This window comes from Neovison vison, chromosome 10 (assembly GCF_020171115.1).
Source record: "Neovison vison isolate M4711 chromosome 10, ASM_NN_V1, whole genome shotgun sequence".
Classification (NCBI taxonomy): domain Eukaryota; kingdom Metazoa; phylum Chordata; class Mammalia; order Carnivora; family Mustelidae; genus Neogale; species Neogale vison.
The window spans coordinates 63,080,819-63,102,237 of NC_058100.1; the positions used below are offsets into that span (position 1 = coordinate 63,080,819).

At 42.7% G+C, this 21,419-nt stretch overlaps 1 protein-coding gene across 2 annotated transcripts in view; it reads right to left on the reverse strand.

Moving 5' to 3' along the window:
- HHAT (hedgehog acyltransferase) overlaps positions 1–21,419 on the reverse strand; it is a 346,612-nt gene that overhangs the window by 311,606 nt on the left and 13,587 nt on the right. The window contains exons 1-2 of one of the 2 annotated variants that reach the window (XM_044267470.1): positions 19,331–19,448; positions 3,250–3,383 (exon numbers count right to left, since the gene is read on the reverse strand). In XM_044267470.1, the coding sequence (XP_044123405.1) occupies positions 3,250–3,340 (91 nt within the window). In that variant the 5' untranslated portion in view covers positions 3,341–3,383; positions 19,331–19,448. Of the gene's footprint in view, positions 1–3,249; positions 3,384–19,330; positions 19,449–21,419 lie in introns of those variants that run through there. The other variant, XM_044267471.1, reaches the window with a different exon arrangement.

Here is a 21,419-nt window from a genome sequence, read left to right on the forward strand (position 1 = left end):
ATAAATAAATAAAATCTTAAAAAAAAAAGAAGTATACTAAATGGAAAGGGAGAAAAGCAATTGTCTTTATATGCAGATAATACAAATACCTATGTAGAAAATCCAAAGAATCTACAAAAACACTCCTGGAACCAGTCAGTGATTATAGCAAGGTAGCAGGATACAAGATTTATATGCAAATTCGATTCCTTTTCTACAGATCAGCAATGAACAAGTGAAATTTACAATTAAGAACACAATACCATTTACATTAGCACCCCCAAAAGTGAAATACTTAGGAATAAATCTAATACAAGTCATGTATTAGGAGAACTAGAAAACTGATGAAAACTAAAACAAAACAAAACAAAAAATTTGAGAGATATTACATGTTCATGGATAGGAAGGCTCAATATTGTTAAGATGTCAGTTCTACTCAACTTCGTTTATAGATTCAATGCTACCAAGTTCCCTTGTGGACATTGACAAAATGATTCTAAAGTTTATATGGAAAGGCAAAACACCCAGAATAGCCAAGAATAAAGTCAGAGGACTGATATCACTCAATTTCAAGACTTATTATAAAGCCTTGGTATTCAAGAGACTGTGGCACTGGAGAAAGAATAGACAAACAGATGAATGGAACAGATTAGAAAGCCCAGAAAAGGACCCGCATAATTTCAGTAAACTCACCTTTGACAAAGGAACAAAGGCAGTACAACACAGGAAAGATAGTCTTTCAACAAATGCTGGACCTGGACATCCACATTTTTAAAAAAATGAATCTATATGCAGTCTTTACACCTATCACAAAAATTAACTGAAAATGGATATTACAGATCTAAATATAAAATGGAATACTACTGAATTCCCAGAAGAGAATGTAAGAGAAAATCTAGATGACCCTGGCTCTAGGAGGTACCTTTCAGATACCCAAGACACAATGTATTAAAGAAACAACTGGTAAACTGGACTTAACCAAAATTTAAAACATCTTTTCTGCAAAAGACACTCTCAAGAGAATAGGTGACAAGCCAGAGGCTGGAATAAAATATTTACAAAAATCCTATTATCCAAAATATACAAGGAACTACTAAAGCTCAAGAATAAGAAAATAAACAACCCAATTAAAAAATGGGCAAAAGACCTGAACAAATACCTCACCAGGGAAGATTAGATCTATATGGCAATGAGCATATGAAGATGCTCTACATCACATCATCAGGGAAATGCAAGTTAAAACAATGAGATACTACTACACATGTACTACTAGAATGGCAAAAATCTGGAATACTGACATCCACTCATGGAAAAGACTACTGATGAGCTGCCATTCTTTCCTCTTCTATAATAGAACTCTTGAATTTAGCTGGATAACTGGGCTTCCAACCAAAGATTACATTTACTTGCTCCGCTCACAGCTGATGTGACTACAGGACTGGCTTTTAGCAAATGGTATGTCAATGGACATGATGTAAGCAACTTTCAAGTCATATTCAGGAAAGAAGAAGGTCTCTCCTCCCCTCCCCTCCCCCCTCCCTTCCCTCCCCACCCCTTCCATCCTTCCTTCTGGGAGAAAGGGAAACATGACAGCTGGAGCTGAAGCAGTGACCTTACATCACGCAGTGAAGCCACATGATGAAGAAAACAGAGGGACATGGTAGAAGGAGCCAGGCTCTTTGATGCTGTCTGGACATCATACCAGCCTTTGAACAGTTATGTTGGAGGTTGTGTTTCTGCTGCCAAGCCTATCTTCAAAGTAACAGACCATCTCATAGGGCTGTTCTAAAGACCGAATGAGACAAAGTATATGTAGCATCTAATATGGTACCTGACATAGAGCAGGATTAGCTCCCATACATGAGCCCTGGGAGCTCAGAGGCTCCAGCAGGGGAGTGCAACTACTTGGCCAGCTGGGACAAAAGATCAGTCCTCATCTACTGTCGATGGTCTGTCTCTGCAACCAAGCCCATGGCTTTGAGTGGGACATCTGCCAGCTGGGAGGAAAGTCCACCCTGGGGATGCATATCCAAATCAGGCCCAGTGAGACATAAGAAGGCAGGTGTTCAGAGTAGAGGACTCTCAACTGTGCTTCCCAAAGCACTTTTACCATCGGAAGTGACTTTTCAGCATACTCTCCTATCAAACTCCTCACAATACATGCAATGTTTTTCACAGCCTTTCCCTGCTTTTTTTTTTTTTAAAGATTTTATTTATTTATTTGACAGACAGAGATCACAAGTAGGCAGAGAGGCAGGGAGAGAGAGGGGGGTAGGCAGGCTCCCCGCTGAGCAGAGAGCCCGGTGCGGGGCTCGATCCCAGGACCCTGGGATCACGACCTGAGCTGAAGGCAGAGGCTTTAACCCACTGAGCCACCCAGGCACCCCTCCCTGCTTTTTTAATCTAAGCTCAACTTCTACCGCTGTCCCCTCACACTCTACCCTGGTCCCACTGAGTGGTTTGTTGTTGCCAAACAATGCTATGCTTCCTAACACGCTAAGGCTTTGTCCCTTTGCCTGCAAACTCGTCTCTTTCCACAGAGCTTCTGATGTCTCCTCTATTAAGCTGGCTCTGGTTGTATCTTGTGAAAAAGCCCAGAGTTCTCATAGCCTGACTACAGAAAAGACCGTCATGATCCCTCCTCATTTCTTTCTCCCATTCTCCCACAGCATGGGAAGTCTGAGAGGTGCGTGGCCACCAAGCTAAAGATGATGTTTTCCAGCCTCCCAGCTGTGTCCATAAGACCTGGCACTGGCCAGTTGGGGGTGAGCAGAAGTGACAAGGGTAACGTGCTGAGCTCTCCTCAGCACGTTAAAGGACAGGAGGATTCCCATCCCCTTTCCTATGCGCTGGGATGTGGATTTGATGATGATTCTTCTTCAACAAGCATACAAAGCACTAAACACAGCAGAACAAAAGGGCAAAAGGAGTCTGGGCCTCCCACACCATGAGCTGTCTGCACATTTCTGAGAGCAATGATGATGGAAGGGAGATGAAGAGGTTACTGCAGGTCACCTCCACAGCCTTCAGTAGCCATTGAATCAAACCCTCCCTCCTCTTACAGGATCCCATTCAAGACCCGGGATTGGGGTAGAAAATCGTGTTGACTCAGATCATAAACTCCAAGCACCCCAGAGAGGGGAAAGCAAAGTCATCCCAAGGGTCCAAGTTATCCCAAGCCCACTAGACAATCTTCCAGAGTCTTCTACCTCTGAGTACTTCCTTTCCCCCTTCCTTTCTAGATAGTTCCAACGAAAGTTGGAACCTTACCTCTGGAAGCTTTGTAAACTTCATAGAAAGAATATAAGTGGAAGCCTAGTGAAGCCAACAGGTAAAAAGACAGTTCCCATCGGGGCAGCATAGTTCCTTGTGACGAAGCGTCCAGGCAGACACACTGAGAGTTTCTAGGAAGAGAAACAGAAATAACAATGTTAAGCCATAGACACGACACTAGGGAATGGCATCATATCAGTTCACTTGCTGTCTAAGGGATCCATCACTGTTTAAAGTAATAGAGACAGAGCCCCAGTTATACTTCCTTCTGCCTTATGCATCCTGCATCCAAAATGTGTATGCGCGCGCGCGCGCACACACACACGCACACACACACACGCCCTGCCTTCCTCGGGGTGGGCAGGTCTTCCCTAGGAGCTCCCACAGCCCCCAATCTGCCTCCCATCAGAATGCACACCAGACAGTCATGTGCTCCTGGCCAGACAGGACTGGCTCCCCCTGTGGGATGGACCATTGGAGAACATGGACCCTGATCTCTGCATCCCCAGTACCCAACGCAGGGTGTAGAATGTAGCGAGAGGGGACTAGTGCTCCATGAACAATAAATGGCTTCAAATCTTAAATAAGTACAGGGACGCCTGGGTGGCTCAGTTGGTTGGACGACTGCCTTCGGCTCAGGGCGTGATCCTGGAGTCCCGGGATTGAGTCCCACATCGGGCTCCCGGCTCCATGGGGAGTCTGCTTCGCTCTCTGACCTTCTCCTCGCTCGTGCTCTCTCTCACTGTCTCTCTCTCTCAAATAAATAAATGAAATCTTTAAAAAAAAAAATCTTAAATAAGTACAGATCCTCTCCAAACCTGTTCTAAGGCAAGTTGTTCTCCCCTTCGTAGGTCATTCCACAGCTGTTTACATGAATGGGTGAATGAAAGCTGCCATCTTCCATCTTACGTAAACTTCTTAAAGGGAAGTGAATCATGTGATCCCCAGCAGCTGTGGCGGACTCTGCTAGCTGCCCACCCCACAATATTTAGTCTCCCTTCATAGACATGATGTAATTTTTATCTGAATGCATGGATGCTAAGCTCAAGAATATAGTGTAGCCAAGGGTGGGCATTTGAATAGTTCTGGCTGCAAGGCTGTGGTCATTTCCTTCCTGCTGGCCAGAGCTGAAACAGCCACCTTGGGCCAAGAGGTGAGAGCCATGTGGGAAAACAAGACCGAGGAGCCTCAGTTCCTGACTCCAGGTACCACCCCACCCCCAAAACGCCCCAGACCATGTATGTCTGGACTATTACATGAAAGAGAAATGCACTTGCAGATTGTTTCAGTCTCTCTCTTAACGGCAGCCATGTCTATATCCTGAGTATTAGAACAGGTGATAGGAAGTCCTAAAATTCTACAGATTAAATGATCGGCTCCCAAGTAACAAAGAGTTAGTTAAATGGCTCTCAGTGCTTTAGTGAAGCCTCTCAAATATGTCTCACAATGGATGCCAAATAAGGAGCAAAATTTTAAGCCCCAAGCAAGCATTTCTCATGTGAGACAGTAATGCCAAGAATCAGAATTCACACATCTCATTTTATGGGATGATCACCCTAATGAACAAGGTGAAGCAAGAGAGACAGGCACTTTACAGATGAAAAATGTGAAGCAGAATAAGACCACACAGTGAGAAATAACTGACCCAGCGCTCAAACCCAGGTCCTGGGCCCACTGAGACTCCATGCTTCCCCTCAGCCACATCCAGCCCCATTAATGCCAGTTTAAAAAGTCACTTGTCTCTACAGCCTGGCTCATAATCTACCATGAACAAACTTCTTTCTTCAAGCTAAGAGAGAGCAGAAAAAGATAAACTTTCGCTTTCAGAAAATAGGAGGTCAGAGTCAGCGGTCCTCCACCCAGAGTACCAACTGGCAATGACCTAAAAGTTGCTCAGGCAGTTTGGCCTCCGGCCACCTCAGGGATCCAGAAGCAGGCACTTATGCTTTCAACCCCAAACACTCGCAAACCCTCAACAATGTCTTCTCAGGTCCCCTTGCTATTTTTCAGAACCATTTCTAGCTTTAAACATTTCTACTCAAACTTAATTTTAAATACCTGGCATCTAAAATCTAAATACCTGACATTTAAAATTCTAGGCATTTTAAATACCTAGAATACCTTAGAATCTCTTTGTAGAATTTTGTGGGAATATGGTAGTCTTCCCTTTAGTGGGAAGTTACCTTTAGCCTCTGCGTTTTCAAAGGATGTTGGTACTACATTGGATGGCCTCCTCACCTCCATTAAGAATATGTGATTAGCAAAGTCTGAACCCCTAAAAATGCTACTGAAATGTGAACATAATCTTAGAGATTAAAGTTCTGGAAGCCCTGTTGTTTTGAAGCTTTCCAGGGACAGTCTCTTCTAGGACAATTCCTTTGCATTAATGAACTGTGGGGAATGAAAAACTTCAGTGTTAAAACATTTCCCTTTCTGGAGCTCTTAGCTATACTGTGTATGTTTTGCAGACACCTACACAAAGATACATCGTTACAAGCAACAAAGTAGCGGGGCTGACTGGGGCACCTGAGTGGTTCAGTCAGTTAAGTATCTGCCTTTAGCTCAGGTCATTATCCCAGGGTCCTGGGAATTATCCCGGAGTCCTGGGATCAAGCTGTACATCAGGCACCCTGCTCAAAAGGGAGTCTGTATCTCTCTCTCTCTCCCCCCTTGCTGTTGCCTCCACTTGTGCTCTATCAAATAAATAAAATCTTTAAAAATAAATAAAATGTGAAGACTAGACCAAAAAGCCTCCAACACCACCACACACACACACACGCACGTCCTTCTTAACAAGTCCTTCTTCCCTATACCTCTCTTTCCAGCTCTTGCCCACCTATCTCAAGAAAATTCCTCTCCTTAGTGTTTTCTTCTGTATTAATTTCAGCTGTGCCCTTAGAAAGCAAATCAGAGCAGATATGTTTAAAGAATTTAACAACCCAACAGTATCAAAGAAAAGGCAAGTTGGACATTGGGGAATATAACTAGAACTTTTTTTTTTTTAAGATTTTATTTATTTATTTGATAGAGATCACAAGTAGACGGAGAGGCAGGCAGAGAGAGAGAGAGAGAGGAGGAAGCAGGCTCCCTGCCGAGCAGAGAGCCCGATGCGGGACTCGATCCCAGGACCCTGAGATCATGACCTGAGCCGAAGGCAGTGGCTTAACCCACTGAGCCACCCAGGCGCCCCCCTATAACTAGAACTTTTAAATATCCAAACCCAAAACGTTCCTAAATACACTCAGAAAGTTCTCAAGTTTCCATTTCTCGTTCTCTAAACAAGCACGCTCTTCTTTTTTTTTTTTTTTTTTTTTTTTGTGCAACTCACAATGAAGCTTTATTGATTGCCAGGAGGGGGAAAGGGTGAGGACTCAAGTAAGCATGCTCTTCTTTAGGGATAGGCTATCATGATGAAATCAAAGAGGTCCTTACTCAAACATATAAGTAATGCTTCTTTTCTGTTGTTCAACTACAGATCCTGTCCTGCAATAGCATTATCAGCTTCGTGGGTATCTATCTGTGAGACAGCCTAGAAACTAATCACCATCTGTAAATTACTTCTATAGGAAAAGCTAACTGATAGCAGAGCAGCATAGCCTGAGTTTGAGTAAATGCCAACCCGATTATTCTACGGAACTGAGGCTGTGCCACTGACATGTGAGAGCTAGGAGAGAGGCCAGGATGTGTGATGGGAAAGGGATGGGGCCCAGAAACTCTGCCACCTTCGTGGGAATACTGGTCAGTGAAGTACCAATGTGAAGAAGTACAAACATAGATAATGGAGGTGAAGGGAGAGCGGGAGCCATGTGGCAGAGGGTCTTAAAGATAAAGAATTGCCGCAGATGACATGATTCTTTATATGGAAAAGCCAAAAGATTCCACCCCCAAACTACTAGAACTCATACAGCTATTCAGTAATGTGGCAGGATACAAAGTCAATGTACAGAAATCAGTGGCTTTCTTATACACTAACAATGAAAATACAGAAAGGGAAATTAGACAGGGGGGAGGGGAGAAGAAAGGGAAATTAGAGAATTGATTCCATTTACTATAGCACCAAGAACCATAAGATACCTGGGAATAAACCTAATCAAAGAGGTAAAGAATCTGTACTTGAAGAACAACAGAACACTCATGAAAGAAATTGAAGAAGACACAAAAAGATGGAAGACCATTCCATGCTCTTGGATCAGAAGAATAAACATTGTTAAAATGTCTATACTGCCAAGAGCAATCTATACTTTAAATGCCCTTCCGATCAAAATTCCACTGGTATTTTTCAAAGAGCTGGAGCAAATAAGCCTAAAATTTGTATGGAATCAGAAGAGACCCCGAATTTCTAAGGAAATGTTGAAAAACAAAAATAAAACTGGCAGTATCACATTACCTGATTTCAAGCTTTACTACAAAGCTGTGATCACCATGACAGCATGGTACTGGCATAAAAAGAGACACACAGACCAGTGGAACAGAGTAGAGAGCCCAGATATGGACCCTCAACTCTATGGGCAAATAATCTTCAACAAAGCAGGAAAAAATATCCAATGGAAAAAAGACAGTCTCTTCAATAAATGGTGCTGGGAAAATTGGACAGCTATATGTAGAAGAATGAAGCTCGACCATTCTCTTACACTGTCCACAAAGATAAACTCGAAATGGATAAAAGACCTCAACGTGAGGCAGGAATCCATCAGAATCCTAGAGGAGAACACAGGCAGTAACCTCTTCCATATCAGCCACAGCAACTTCTTTCAAGATACGTCTCCAAAGGCAAAGGAAACAAAAGCGAAAATGAACTTTTGGGACTTCATCAAGATCAAAACCTTCTGCACAGCAAAGGAAACAGTCAAAAAAACAAAGAGGCAACCCACGGAATGAGAGAAGATATTCACAAATGACAGTACATACAAAAGACTGATATCCAGGATCTATAAAGAACTTCTCAAACTCAACACACACAAAACAGGTAATCATATCAAAAAATGGGCAGAAGATATGAACAGACACTTATCCAAAGAAGACATACAAATGGCTACCAGACACATGAAAAAAATGTTCATCATCACTAGCCATCAGGGGGATTCAAGTTAAAACCACATTGAGATACCACCTTACACCAGTTAGAATGGCCAAAATTAGCAAGACAGGAAACAACGTGTGTTAGAGAAGATGTGGAGAGAGGGGAACCCTCTTACACTGTTGGTCGGAATGCAAGTTGGTGCAGCCACTTTGGAGAACAGTGTGGAGATTCCTCAAGAAATTAAAAATAGAGCTTCCCTATGACCCTGCAATTGCACTACTGGGTATTTACCCCCAAAGATACAGATGTAGTGAAAAGAAGGGCCATCTGTACCCCAATGTTTATAGCAGTAATGGCCACGGTCGCCAAACTGTGGAAAGAACCAAGATACCCTTCAACAGACAAATGGATAAGGAAGATGTGGTCCATATGCACTATGGATTATTATGCCTCCATCAGAAAGGACGAATACCCAACTTTTGTAGCAACATGGATGGGACTGGAAGAGAATATGCTGAGCGAAATAAGTCAAGCAGAGAGTCAAGTATCATAGGGTTTCACTTATTTGTGGAGCATAACAAATAACATGGGAGGACAAGGGGAGATGGAGAGGAGAAGGGATTTGGGGGAAATTGGAAGGGGAGGTGAGCCATGAGAGACTATGGACTCTGAAAAACAATCTGAAGGTTTTGAAGGGGTGGGGGGTGGGAGGTTGGGGGAGTCAGGTGGAGGGTATTAAGGAGGGCACGTATTGCATGGAGCACTGGGTGTGGTACAAAAACAATGAATTCTGTTATGCTGAAAAGAAATTTTTTTTAAAAATTTTATTGATAAAATTATATCCTAATTATCTGTTTTCTCTTTATTTTTTATATTTTGAATCTTTTATATAATGGAGAACTTCAAAATACAAAAAAGTACTGACTGTAATAAATCCTTATCTGCATCAAATTAAAAAAAAGATAAAGAATTGCAAGTTTGCATTTGATTTGCTGAAGAAAACTCAGGTGTATGAGCCTGTACATTTAGCTATTTGAGTGAAGCTTCAGGAAGAAGCCCTTTGACAGTGTGGTTGTCTGCAGGAAAGGAGAGCAGCAATTCGGGAGGAAGCAGAGAGAAAGTTCTAGAACGAAGCAACACAAATAAAGCACAATTAAGTCATACTGATGTGAAACCAGTCCAGGAACAGGATTGAAAAAGAAGAAAACAAAGAACATACAACAGCAACTCCAAAGCTGTAAGATCACAGTATCTCAAAGCCAAATATTATTGATAAGAGGAGACTATTTGAGGCAAATGAAGACAAAGAGAGAAAGTAGATTTAATATCAGGTGTTGGAAGGAAATCATAGCACGTTTCTCTGGGATCAAAGGAAGAGAAGTCAAACCAGAGCAACAAGGAATTTCACCTGTATATTGGAGTAAGAGCCCATGAGGCTAGGTATTTCAAAAAAGCACTTCTCTGGGGCTTACAGAACTCCAGAGGCCCACAGAATAAAATCCTAGCTACAAAATGGCAAGAATTCCTCAGCTAACAGAGTTTTCTCTATACTGAAGAAACATACATTTGCATTTACTTTGTAATTTAACACTCCACCTGCTTTGAAGACATCATCTACTCTACTCCTCACCAGGAGGGCTAACGGTTAGCTCTTTTTCAGGAATCAGAATCCTGCTCAGGGAAAGGCAGTGATCTGCCCAAACGCACAGAGAAGCCAGTGATGGCGCAAAAACCAGAATCCAACTCCCCAGCTCCCACTCTTTCACAGACAGAAATCCTGTTCCTTAATCTTGGCAGAGAAGCACAGCTCACTATGCCAAAGCCAAAAATGTGCATAAACATAACTTCTGTTAGATGCTTTCCCCCGGCAATTTCCAATATCACTTCAAATGTATCTTTATTTTTGATGCATGCTACAAATGGATTCCAACACTTCCATTTTAAATGTTTTCTACTCCTTGGTCTTGATATTTCCAGTGCTGAATGAGCTATAACCACATACCCACATGCAGCAGAGGACTTTCAAAACCACATTCTCAGCACTGAGCTAATAATCGTTGGGTACCAGCATCACCATTGTCTCTTCTACCAATTACCAGTTCCTCAATGTCCTAAACTGAAATTTTCCTCCACTTAGTTTTCTTATACTTTAGTAACAGCTGTACTATAAGCGCTATTTATAGGCTACCTATGCTAAGCAAGCACTTTACAAGTATCATCCCATTTAATCTTTATAACAACTTCTCAAGGTTGGTACTTCTGGTATCCTCATTTAACACAAAAGAAAACCAAAGCCCAGAAAGGTCAAGAAACTTGCCCCAGGTCACATAGCTGGTAAGCAGCAGAGCTTAGCTTCATACCCACCAAGTCTAACTTCAGAGCCTTCCCTCAGCCCTATTTTTTTAAATTAACATAAAATGTATTATTTGTTTCGGGGGTACAGGTCTGTGATTCAGCCACCTTCCTATTCTTACAGGGGCACCTGATTCGTTTTTTTTCCATGTCTATGATGAAATCAATCCATCAGGAAAGCTAGAGAGTTATACAAGCTACATACAAGCAAAAGAAAATTTTAAAGTCATGCGTAATTTAGATACTCCCTAGGAAGAAAATTTGTAAATCAACTGGATGTAATCAAAACACACATGAACCATCTAACTCACACTTTCCTTAAAAGACTGACTGAAGAAGACAAACTAAACCAATGTATTCAGATATAAGAAGGGAAAGTCAGCAGTCACATAGAAGGGCTGAGTAAAATTGAAATAATTCTAAATTTAGAAACAAATGAGCACTCTGGAAGTCACAAAGTAATAGAAGTAAAAAGAGCACATGTACACTGAAATGACAATGGCTTTGGAGAGAATGAAAGAGTAGGATAATATTCTAGCACATTTGGAAAAATTATGAGACTTGCTCCTTTGTTTGATGAAACAAACTTATTTTGCATAATACAAATTGCAGGACTCTCACGAGGAAACCCAAACCCAGACACACTGTGTCCTCTCAGTTTTTGCCAAACCCTATTTAGGAGTCTTACAAAGAGTCTTATTCCTTTACTATGTAATACTAACAAAAAATACTTCTTTCTCCAAACCCAGAAAGGCTTCACTAACAGAGTGATGTTTGTGGCCTGGAGGAGGTCCGCTGGACGGGACAGAACATCTGTCTCATTACAGAATATTTTAAAATACATACACTACTTCCAAACATGCACCAAAATATCATGTATCAGTTATGTCTCACTGCACCATAAACCACCCCAACACATAGTGGCTTAAAACAACAGAGATCCCTTTTCTTCGTGATTCTGTGGGATGGCTATGTGGGCCATCCTCCTGCTCTCACCTGGCATCACTTGCATCACCAAGTCACCACACAGCTCAGTAGGGGCTGGAAGGGCCAGCATGACCTCCCCCATGCCTAGCATTTGGTGCTAATTCTCAGCCAGGTGCAGCACTTCTCTTCTACACAGATCCGGCTGCTCCAGGAGGCCCGACCCTTCCCAGCACAGTGGCTTTGGGGGTTCAAAAGAACAAAGGCAGGAGGGGCAAGGTCTCCTAAGGACCAGGCTCCAAAATTCACAGAACACTGTGTTGGTCCAGAGACCAGTCCAGATTCAAGCGAAAAGAGGGATTCTACCTCATTAGGAGAGCACAGCAATGGCACCTTCAAAGCAGGCAGGGACACAGCATACCACACCAGTATGTGAGAAGTTCTGGAAAGTTAGTGGGAAAACTGCAGTTCACAAGGGATCTATAATACATGAAATGTCACAAAGATTGATTATTTGTATACAAAAAAAAAATAATTATTTTCCCTAGATCAGAACTGCAAAATCAGTAAGGACCCTGCTGTCATCTGATCTAATCTCTAGTCAGTTTGGGAATTCATTTTCAAAAACCTACCTGACCATTTCCAGTAACATCAAGAGGCAGAGAAACTTTTTGTAAGCAGTTCTGGTTATTATCCTATTTTTCCTCAAATCAATTCAAAAACTGGTCCCTCTTTTTTTTTTTTTTTTTAAGATTTTATTTATTTGACAGAGAAATCACAAGTAGACAGAGAGGCAGGCAGAGAGAGAGGAGGAAGCAGGCTCCCTGCTAAGCAGGGAGCCTGATGCCGGGCTTGATCCCAGGACCCTGGGATCATGACCGGAGCCGAAGGCAGAGGCTTAACCCACTGAGCCACCTGGGCACCCCTGGTCCCTCTATTTTTAAAAACTTTTTGTCATTAGTCCATTTGTACCTTCTGGAACTAAAGGCATGGAGGCAGGGTAATGGGATTACATGGTGATGGCTGTGGTGTCAGAAATCCAAAGTTCCAATCCCAGCTCCAGCTTCGCTACTTCATAGCTGTATGCCCTAAGACAAGTTGCACAACCTCCCCACGACTCAATCTCCTTACATATAAACAGGGATGGGCCACCTGTGTGGCTCAGTGGGTTAAGTCTCTGCCTTTGGCTCAGGTCATGATCTCAGGGTCCTGGGATTGGGCCCCACATTGGCCTCCCTGCTCAGTGGGGAGCCCGCTTCCCCCTCTCTCTCTGCCTGCCTCTCTGTCTACTTGTGATCTCTGTCAAATAAATAAATAAAATCTTAAAACAACAACAGCATTAACAGCAATTGCTGTAAGGATCAGATGAACTTACAAAGTGGTAGAACAGTGCCTTGGGTTCTGTTCTAAAATGTAATTCTTTTTGTTTTTAATGTTACTGCTATTATACTAAAAAGGCTTAACTGTTTTCTCCAATAATACTTCTTCAAATATTTAAAGATAATTAATGCCACACACTCCATCTCAAACCTTCTTCCAGGACAGACATTCATGATTCCTTCAACCATTTCTTCAGTGACTGAGTTCCTAGATCCTTTACCATTAATTATTTGTCTCTGTATAGTACAGGTGTCTAGACCTGAACCTAAAACTCCAAATGTAGCAGACAGTAGGGACCGTGACTTCTATTCTTCCATTAACTATACTTTTAAATAAAGAAATCTAGATCCATTTCTTCATTCAGCAAGTATCAGCGAGCTCCTAGTGAGATTCAGGAAACTTATTTGTGAAGCAAAATATAAAATCCCATCTGGGAAAGCCCTTAAATAGGGTACTCCCAGAAATGTCCATGTGTTCATTCCTGGAGCCTATAATATAGTTCCTCACAAAACAAAGGGATTTTGTATTTGTCATTAAGTTAAAGATGGGGACATTAGCCCTGACCATCCACTTAGGCCCAGTGCAATCGCAAGGGTCCTTCTGGGAGGGTCCGGGACAGAGAAGATGGGAAAATGGAAGCAGAGGTTAGCGTACTGTGCTCTGAAGATGAAGGAAGGGCTCACAAGCAAAGACATGGAGGCAGCATTGAAAGACAACAACGAAAGAGTCTGTCCTAGAGCCTCCAAGAAGGAGTGCAGCCCTGCCTACACATTGTGGACTTCTGACCTCCAGAAGTGATAATAAACTTCTGCTTTAAGCCATTACGTTTGTAGTAATTTGTTACAGAAACAATAGGAAGCTAACATGCCACACCTGCCTGGTGGGAGGAAAGACTCTAACCGAAAGAATTTACATTAAAAAAAAATTCAGAATATTTTTAATTCAACTGTTATAAAACTTAAATTGTAAGAAAATTAAATCTAAAACAAAATTTTGTGTTCAGTTCGCACCTTGGCATTTTGTTGGCTTCTACCTCGCACTGATAACAGTCTCAATATCAAACAAAGCTCTAGGTCTTTTTATAGGAACTGCCATTAAGCCAGACCTCTGTTGTCTAAGAGTGCGGGAAAGGAGTCACTTTTTTAAGTCCCTAATTCACAAAAGGTACTAATGTGCTATTATACGGTCTCTCATGAAAATTCTTGACCTACTTTAAGCCTTTTTAATCACCAGGAATCATGCCAACTACATCTTACACTCCCCAGATTAGGGGCATCTGAATGAACCAAACATTTTATAATATACTACTTTAAGTAAACTTTGCATTAAAATGTACCTAAAATTAATTTAAATTTTTAAAAATTAGTTAAAATTTTAAAAATTAAGATTCTCAAAAAGCAGATTCACTCCAGTCATTGCCACTCAGATTAAAAATCAAATGCCTTGGGGTGCCTGGGTGGCTCAGTGGGTTATCCTCTGCTTTCGGCTCAGGTCATGAACTCAGGGTCCTGGGATTGAGCCCTGAGTCAGGCTCTCCTCTCAGTGGGGAGCCTGCTTCCCCCTCTTTCTCTGCGTGCCTGTCGGCCTCCTTGTGATCTGTCTCTCTCTCTCTGTCAAATGAATAAATTTTTAAAAAATCTTAAAAAAAAAAAATTAAATGCCTCAAAATTCCCCAGCCTCATTTCTATCATCTTATTCAGTTGGGCCTGTTTTTGAACCCATTCTGCTGTTTCTACCTTCCTTTTGTTCAGCTTCATGCAAGGCTCATCCACAATCTGTTCTCATTCTCATTACTGAAGAGCAGTCCATTTGTATAAACTATGCAGTTGTCCATTCCACTACTGATGAACATACGGGTTGTTTCCAACTTGAGGCCATTTTGAATAACAGTGTTCTGTACATTCTTTGACATGTCTTTCAGTACCCACATGTCTGCTGTGTTTATTCAAGAATGGAGTAGCTGGGTCATAGGAGATATAGTAAATGATACACCAATTTCCAGGACAGTTGCACTAAGTTTTATACCCAGCAGCAATGCATGAGAGTTCCAGTTTGTCCGCAACCCAACCAGGACAGGTATCCCCCACTTTCTGAAAGGTCAGATTATACCACTTTGCTTTTACAAAAGACCTACATTAGTAGCTATTTTTGTTAACCAAAAGAAATACAAAGATTTCCACTTCTACAGAAAAAGGCAAGAGGAGACAATGGCACTCCATGTTTGTTTTGCAGCCAGCACTTACAGAGGGAGCACACACCCCAGCAGCAAGAGTGGCCCCGGGCTCCTTCCCAGGAAACTACTACGCTGAGGGTCTCAGCATCAAGTCACCAGAGCTCTGAACTTTGCCCGTGAACATCTGTGCTTGGCCTTCATTTATTCTGTGCATCCACCAGCGAAATGTATCCTAAGGTATCAGAAAAGCTTAAGAGGGATTATTTTGGGGGGGTCTGGAATGCTCAAAATTTTTCCATATAAATTAATGATAACTCCTCCTTTGCTTCACATTTCAGCTTATGAAAGATTTTACAGAACGCTCTGCTTTTGGATAGCGGGAGAAGCCTGCATATACTTAGCCCTCACTCTGGTGAGTATATAATGATAAAGCATTCTCATTTTAATTTGCATTTTCCTAATTACCAATGAGGTTAACCATCTTTTCATGTGCTTAAGAATTTGGATATCTTCCTTTGGGAAGTGACTTGCCCATTTTTCTATTGGGCTGTCCATTTTTTTCCCTAATGATTTGCAGAAGTTGTTTCTACATTGTGGGTAGGAGTTCTGTATTGGATATATGTAATTACAAATATCTTCACCATTCTGTAGCTTACTTACCACTCTCCTTATGGAATCTTTAAATGAACAGAAGTTCTTACCAATCTTGTTCCTTTCTAATTGGTTGCTTTTTGCATCCTATCCCACAAACTTTTGACTGTCTCTAGGTAATAAAGATAATTCACTTTGCTTTCTTCCAGAAGCTTTATTATTTCAGCTTTCACATTTAGGTATGTGATATATCTTAATTACTACTTGTATATGGGATGAGGTAGATGACCAAGATTCATTTTGTCCAATGGAGATCCAGTTGGCCTAGCATCATTAACTGAAAAGGCCGTAGTTTCTCCAGTGCACTGAGGTGTCACTTTTTTCACAAACCACACATACATGTGATGTAAGTCTGATTATGGATTCACTACTCAGTTCCATGGTCTGTCTAGCATAGTGCCAATACCATACTAGCATATTATGTATTGATCTAGACATCCAAATTTTCTTTTTCTTAGATTATCTAGAATTTCCAAATAAACTTTAGAACTAGCTTATCAACTTCTATTTTTGAAAAGACATCTGCTAGAATTGTGATTGGGATTGTGCTAAATCTATAGACTCATTTGCAGAGCAATGACATACTCTCCATTGTTTAAATCTTTGATTTTTCTCATTAATGTTTTAGCTTACAAAAAGTTTTTATCATGAATCGGTGTTTAATTTTGTCAATAATTTTTCTCCTTTATGTGTATGTAGTTAAATTACATTTGACTTTCTGATGTCAGCCAAAGTTTCCCTTCCTAGAGTAAGTCCAAATTGGTCATGGTTTAATCTCCTTTTTATAGACTGTTAGATGATTTACCAATACATCATTAAGACTTCTGCATCTTTTATGTGAGACTATAACCTGGAATTTTCTTGTAAATTTCTTCCTCATCACACTTTAATAACAAGATTATGCTGGCCTCATAAAAGCTGCCAGGGAGTGTTTCCTTTTTCAGTTTTTTAAATGTTTGGACTATTTCCCTTATGAAATCATGTGGGTTTGGAAATTTTGCTTTGGAAAGGATTTTAACAACAAATTTAATTTCTTTAATAGAGGGACGCCTGGGTGGCGCAGTTGGTTGGACGACTGCCTTCGGCTCAGGGCGTGATCCTGGAGTCCCGGGATCGAGTCCCACATCAGGCTCCCAGCTCCATGGGGAGTCTGCTTCGCTCTCTGACCTTCTCGCTCATGCTCTCTCTCACTGTCTCTCTCTCTCAAATAAATAAATAAAATCTTTAAAAAAAAATAAAAAAAAATAATTTCTTTAATAGATACAAGACTACTTTGCTTTTCTAGTTCTTATGTCTTAGTTAAGGGTTTTTTTTTTTTTTTAATAGTATCCATTTCATCTGAACTTTCCAACATATTACCAGAATTATTCACATTTAAAATCTTTTAAATGTTTTGGGGATATATAGTGAGAACACCTTTTTTCTTCTCTGGCACTGGTAATATCATACTCCATTTAGGTTTAAAGGCACTCTCAGTAAAAAAAAAAAATTCTCCTGCACTATGTGACACATAGCCACTAACACAAGAATATTCTCCAGCAGAACTATCCACAGAAGCAGAGCAGTTTATATTGACTATAAACAATTCAACAATTCCCTCTCAATAGCTTTTATCACTAGAAATAACTGAACCCGAGTAAAAGGAGACACTAACTGAAAGAGAAAGAAATGGGTATTTGTAATGCTCTAGGGTGTCCAGCAAATTCTCAGAAGAAAAACAACCTCTAAGCAGGATTTGTAACCTCGGACACCCATCCCACCACCTCCAAGACATCCATAGGTAGAATTCAGGAGGCCACAAATCTATAAATTCACTCATACAGCTTTATTTTCATGAACTTCTAGAACAACTGCATGAGTTTTATAAATATGACAACAAACCATATTAGAAGGAGTTCTGGCAACTTTGTCACCAATAGAAATCAGATACTTTTGTTACACAGTTCAGTTATTGCAAATATTGGGAAATATCATTTATGTGGGCATCACTACTTTGAAATTATGAGTTATTTGATAGAGCTGAATTTTGTTACTTAGTGCATTAATAAACACAAAATACTCTTATCACAAATGTGGGGGTTTGTTACACTATTCTGATAACTGTTTCAATGTAATTTGTAACTCTATTAATTTTTTAATGCCTTCTAAAAATTGGCCTTCCCAGACTCCAAAGAGGTCCATTCATGTGTGTGTATACAAACACACACACATGCAAACACACTTAAAAATCTTACAAGGAATTAAGGATTTCACCCAAGGGAAGGAACTCCAAAGCAAAAATTAAGGAGAATCTTCCCTTGGCCAGGCCCTGAGCTGCAAGCAGGAAACACAGATAAGTAAGGCCTGGGCTGGCTAGTTTTTGATGTTACCTACAGAGTTCCTACCAACATCTAGCCTCCCACAATGATGACTGGTCCCTCCGAGACTCAGCCTTGACCTTAAGTTAGTCTATCTAACCTGCTTACCAAGGAGGAAGCAAAATAAATAATAGATACAGCACGGGCTTTGATCCAGAAAACGGAGTGTAAAACTCAGCCCTGAAATCTACTAGTCTGTGCCTTGGGCATCTCCTCTCTTCTGCTGTGAAAAGGGATAACACTACCTACCATCCATGGTGATTGTAATTTAGGTACAATGGGTTCACAGCACCTGACAAGCACATCGGCCTTGTTAGTATTAGCTGAATCTTTCAGGTAGAACTAACTGTCCTTGTTCTATACTAATCACAAGTACGGACTGCCACAGAGAAAAAAGGGATAAGAATTAGAGGAAAGATGGAGCATGAAGAATGGAAGCGGTAGGGAGACGGTACTTGGTTCTTCAAATTCCAGTATAAAAACCACCCCCTCAGTGAAGCCTTCGCTTTCGTCTCCTGTACCCACCGCACTTAAGTAAGCCCTTGATAGCGCCTAAGCGCCCAGCTCTGAGAGTGAATGCATGAATGAGGAATACAGCACAGGGACAGACACAGTGAGTCTAATCCCCATAAAATGCAAACCACCAAGGACGCCAATCCCCTAGTAGGACAGCTCTGATCCAAAAGCCATGAACCAAGGAAGCAGCACATTTCTTTACACCAAGGCCACCCCAAAACCTGGACTGCCTGGGGCGGGGGGTGAGGGTGGGGCCTTTCCACGTAAAGACCGGTGCCACCTGCAGGCTAGACTTTGAAGACGGCACCTGAGTCTGAAGAGTAGAAACCAAAATAAATTAACTTCGGGGGTCACTTGAGCCGCCGCAGTAGGACCGGCGCACGTCCAACACTGCCTGGGGGACCAGCGGAAACTAGGGACCAACCCCGGGGAGAGGCCGCTGGCGGGGGCGTGCGCGGACTCCGCCCGGCCTGCGGGAGCCCCGCCACCGCGCCGGGAGACCGGCGTGGCCCGGGGCGCACGGCCCACGCCGCCTTTGTCTCCCCGGCGGGACAGGGCGCCTCCTCTGCCCCGCCCCCGGGCCCGCACGCAGGAACCGGGGTAGGAAACGGAAAACGCCTAGAGCATTTCTGGTTCTCCAGCGAGCACACCACGCAAGTCAGCACGTAACCTCCCCGGGACCCGCTACGGGCCCCGGCTACCAACCTCCGGGCTGTCCCGGGCAGCGACCGCCGTGTTCACGCGCGCCACGAGTCCCCAACAACCCTCTCGGCACTTCCGAGTCCCGGCGGCGGCGGCGGCCGGCTTCCCGGGAAGCCGCCCTCTTCCCCGGGAGCGGCAGTTGGAGAACCAGCCCCGCGCGCGTGCTCGGAGCGCGCCCCCGCCGCCGCGCCCGCGCGCCCCCGGCTCCAGGCTGCCCGGCTCGGGCGCGCGCGGCGCTCCGGGACCAGGCAGCCGGCCTCTGAGCGCCGGGTGTGTGGGGTTCTGGCCGGCGGGCGGGCGCCCCCACTCCATCCCCCCGGTCTTCCTCGCTCGCCCGCACGGGGACTGCGGGTTTGTCCGCCGGGCGGCGTCTGCCCCATCCGTTTGCTAGTTGCGGGTCCGGGGCTGCCCCGCATGTTCCGAGCGGAAATCACCTGAAACTCCAGGGGGCTCTAAATCCAGCCCAGTGGTCCCCACGGACGCTCAGCAGGCGGGAGGAGGTAGCTCAGTGCGGTGGAAGGAAGGCGGGCTTTGCGGACGGGCTGCTTGACCGGCTTGCGGTGTGAACATAGCCCCTGGAAGCCTCCCGGCCCTCCTCAGTCAAGCGAAAATACTTAACTTTCTTAATACCTAATACTTAACTTACTTAATACTTAATACTTAACTTAAAAACTTAACTCTGCTTGCCTCGAGAGTTAAGAGTGGAGACCGAATGGGATGAACGTTATCACCCGTAAAGCCATTTACAGAGATGATCACCACCGCAAAATATATACCAGTGATTTGGAATGGGTTGTAAAGAGTAGACGTGACTTCGGCTGAGCGCTGATAATCAGAGGACAGAGCCTGCCCGAGTTCCACAGACCTACCTGAGCCAGAGCATCACCTGGGTTTAAAACCAGAGGCATGGGGCGCCTGGGTGGCTCAGTTGGTTAAGCAGCTGCCTTCGGCTCAGGTCATGATCCCAGCGTCCTGGGATCGAGTCCCACATCGGGCTCCTTGCTTGGCAGGGAGCCTGCTTCTCCCTCTGCCTTTGCCTGCCATTCTGTCTGCCTGTGCTTGCTCTCTCTCCCTCTCTCTCTCTAATAAATAAATAAAAAATCTTTAAAACCAGAGGCATGTGAATCTCTCTTCAAGCCAAAGGAATCACACTCCCCAGGGGACGGGTGTCTCAGGTGGTTCTATGCTCAGGTAAATGTGGGTAACTCTGCCTTAGGCAGTAGGAAAACACAGGCTCTAAATTTAATCTAGCCGTCATTGAAATAGTCCAGGAGATTATTTTTCTGACTGCAAATTTCTCCGAGAAACCAGAGCATAAACTCTGAGAACAGGAATTGTCTTCTCTTTCAGCTCTCACCACCCCCCACTCCCACTGCCTAGTACAAGATGGTTTAGTACAAGATGGTTTAGGTAAACAGATGTTAAACTAGCTCCAAGTAGAAGTGCCAGATGTACCAAATAAAAATAGAGTCTGCCCAATTGAAATTGAATTTCAGATGAATAACCAATACTTTTGAGATATCAGTATGGCCCATGCAATATTTAGGATATACTTATACTTTAAAAAAGTATTAGTTGCTTGACTGAAAATAAAATTAATTGGGCAACCTGTATTTTATCTGGGAACCCTCAGCCTCACAGACGGAGTGGTAGAATAACAACTCAGCTCAGGTAGTGGCACACTCGGGGACAGGAATGAGATAACAGTTCCTACATTATTTCTAAATGACACTAGTAGACAATAATGTAGGTTCTCTGTCCTTTACACGTAACCCCTTTCTACACAAACAACACAGCCACCTGAAAACACATATAAAAATAAAGGCAGTTATAGTCATAAGTACATTAGAAACATCAATTAAATTTTAAAAAGTCAAAATGTAAAGAGAAGCAATAGACTAGGAAAAGTACTTGCAGGCACTATAATGCAAAGCTGTTACTTATTATTATATATGGATTAAATAAGAAAACTTAGAAGCCAGCTGCAGGTGAGTAAGACACATAAATAAAGAATCCAATAAAAAAATTGTTGGGATACACAATTAGGAAACATACTGCAAAAAGCTTAAAGAAGTGCAAAGTGGGGGTGTCT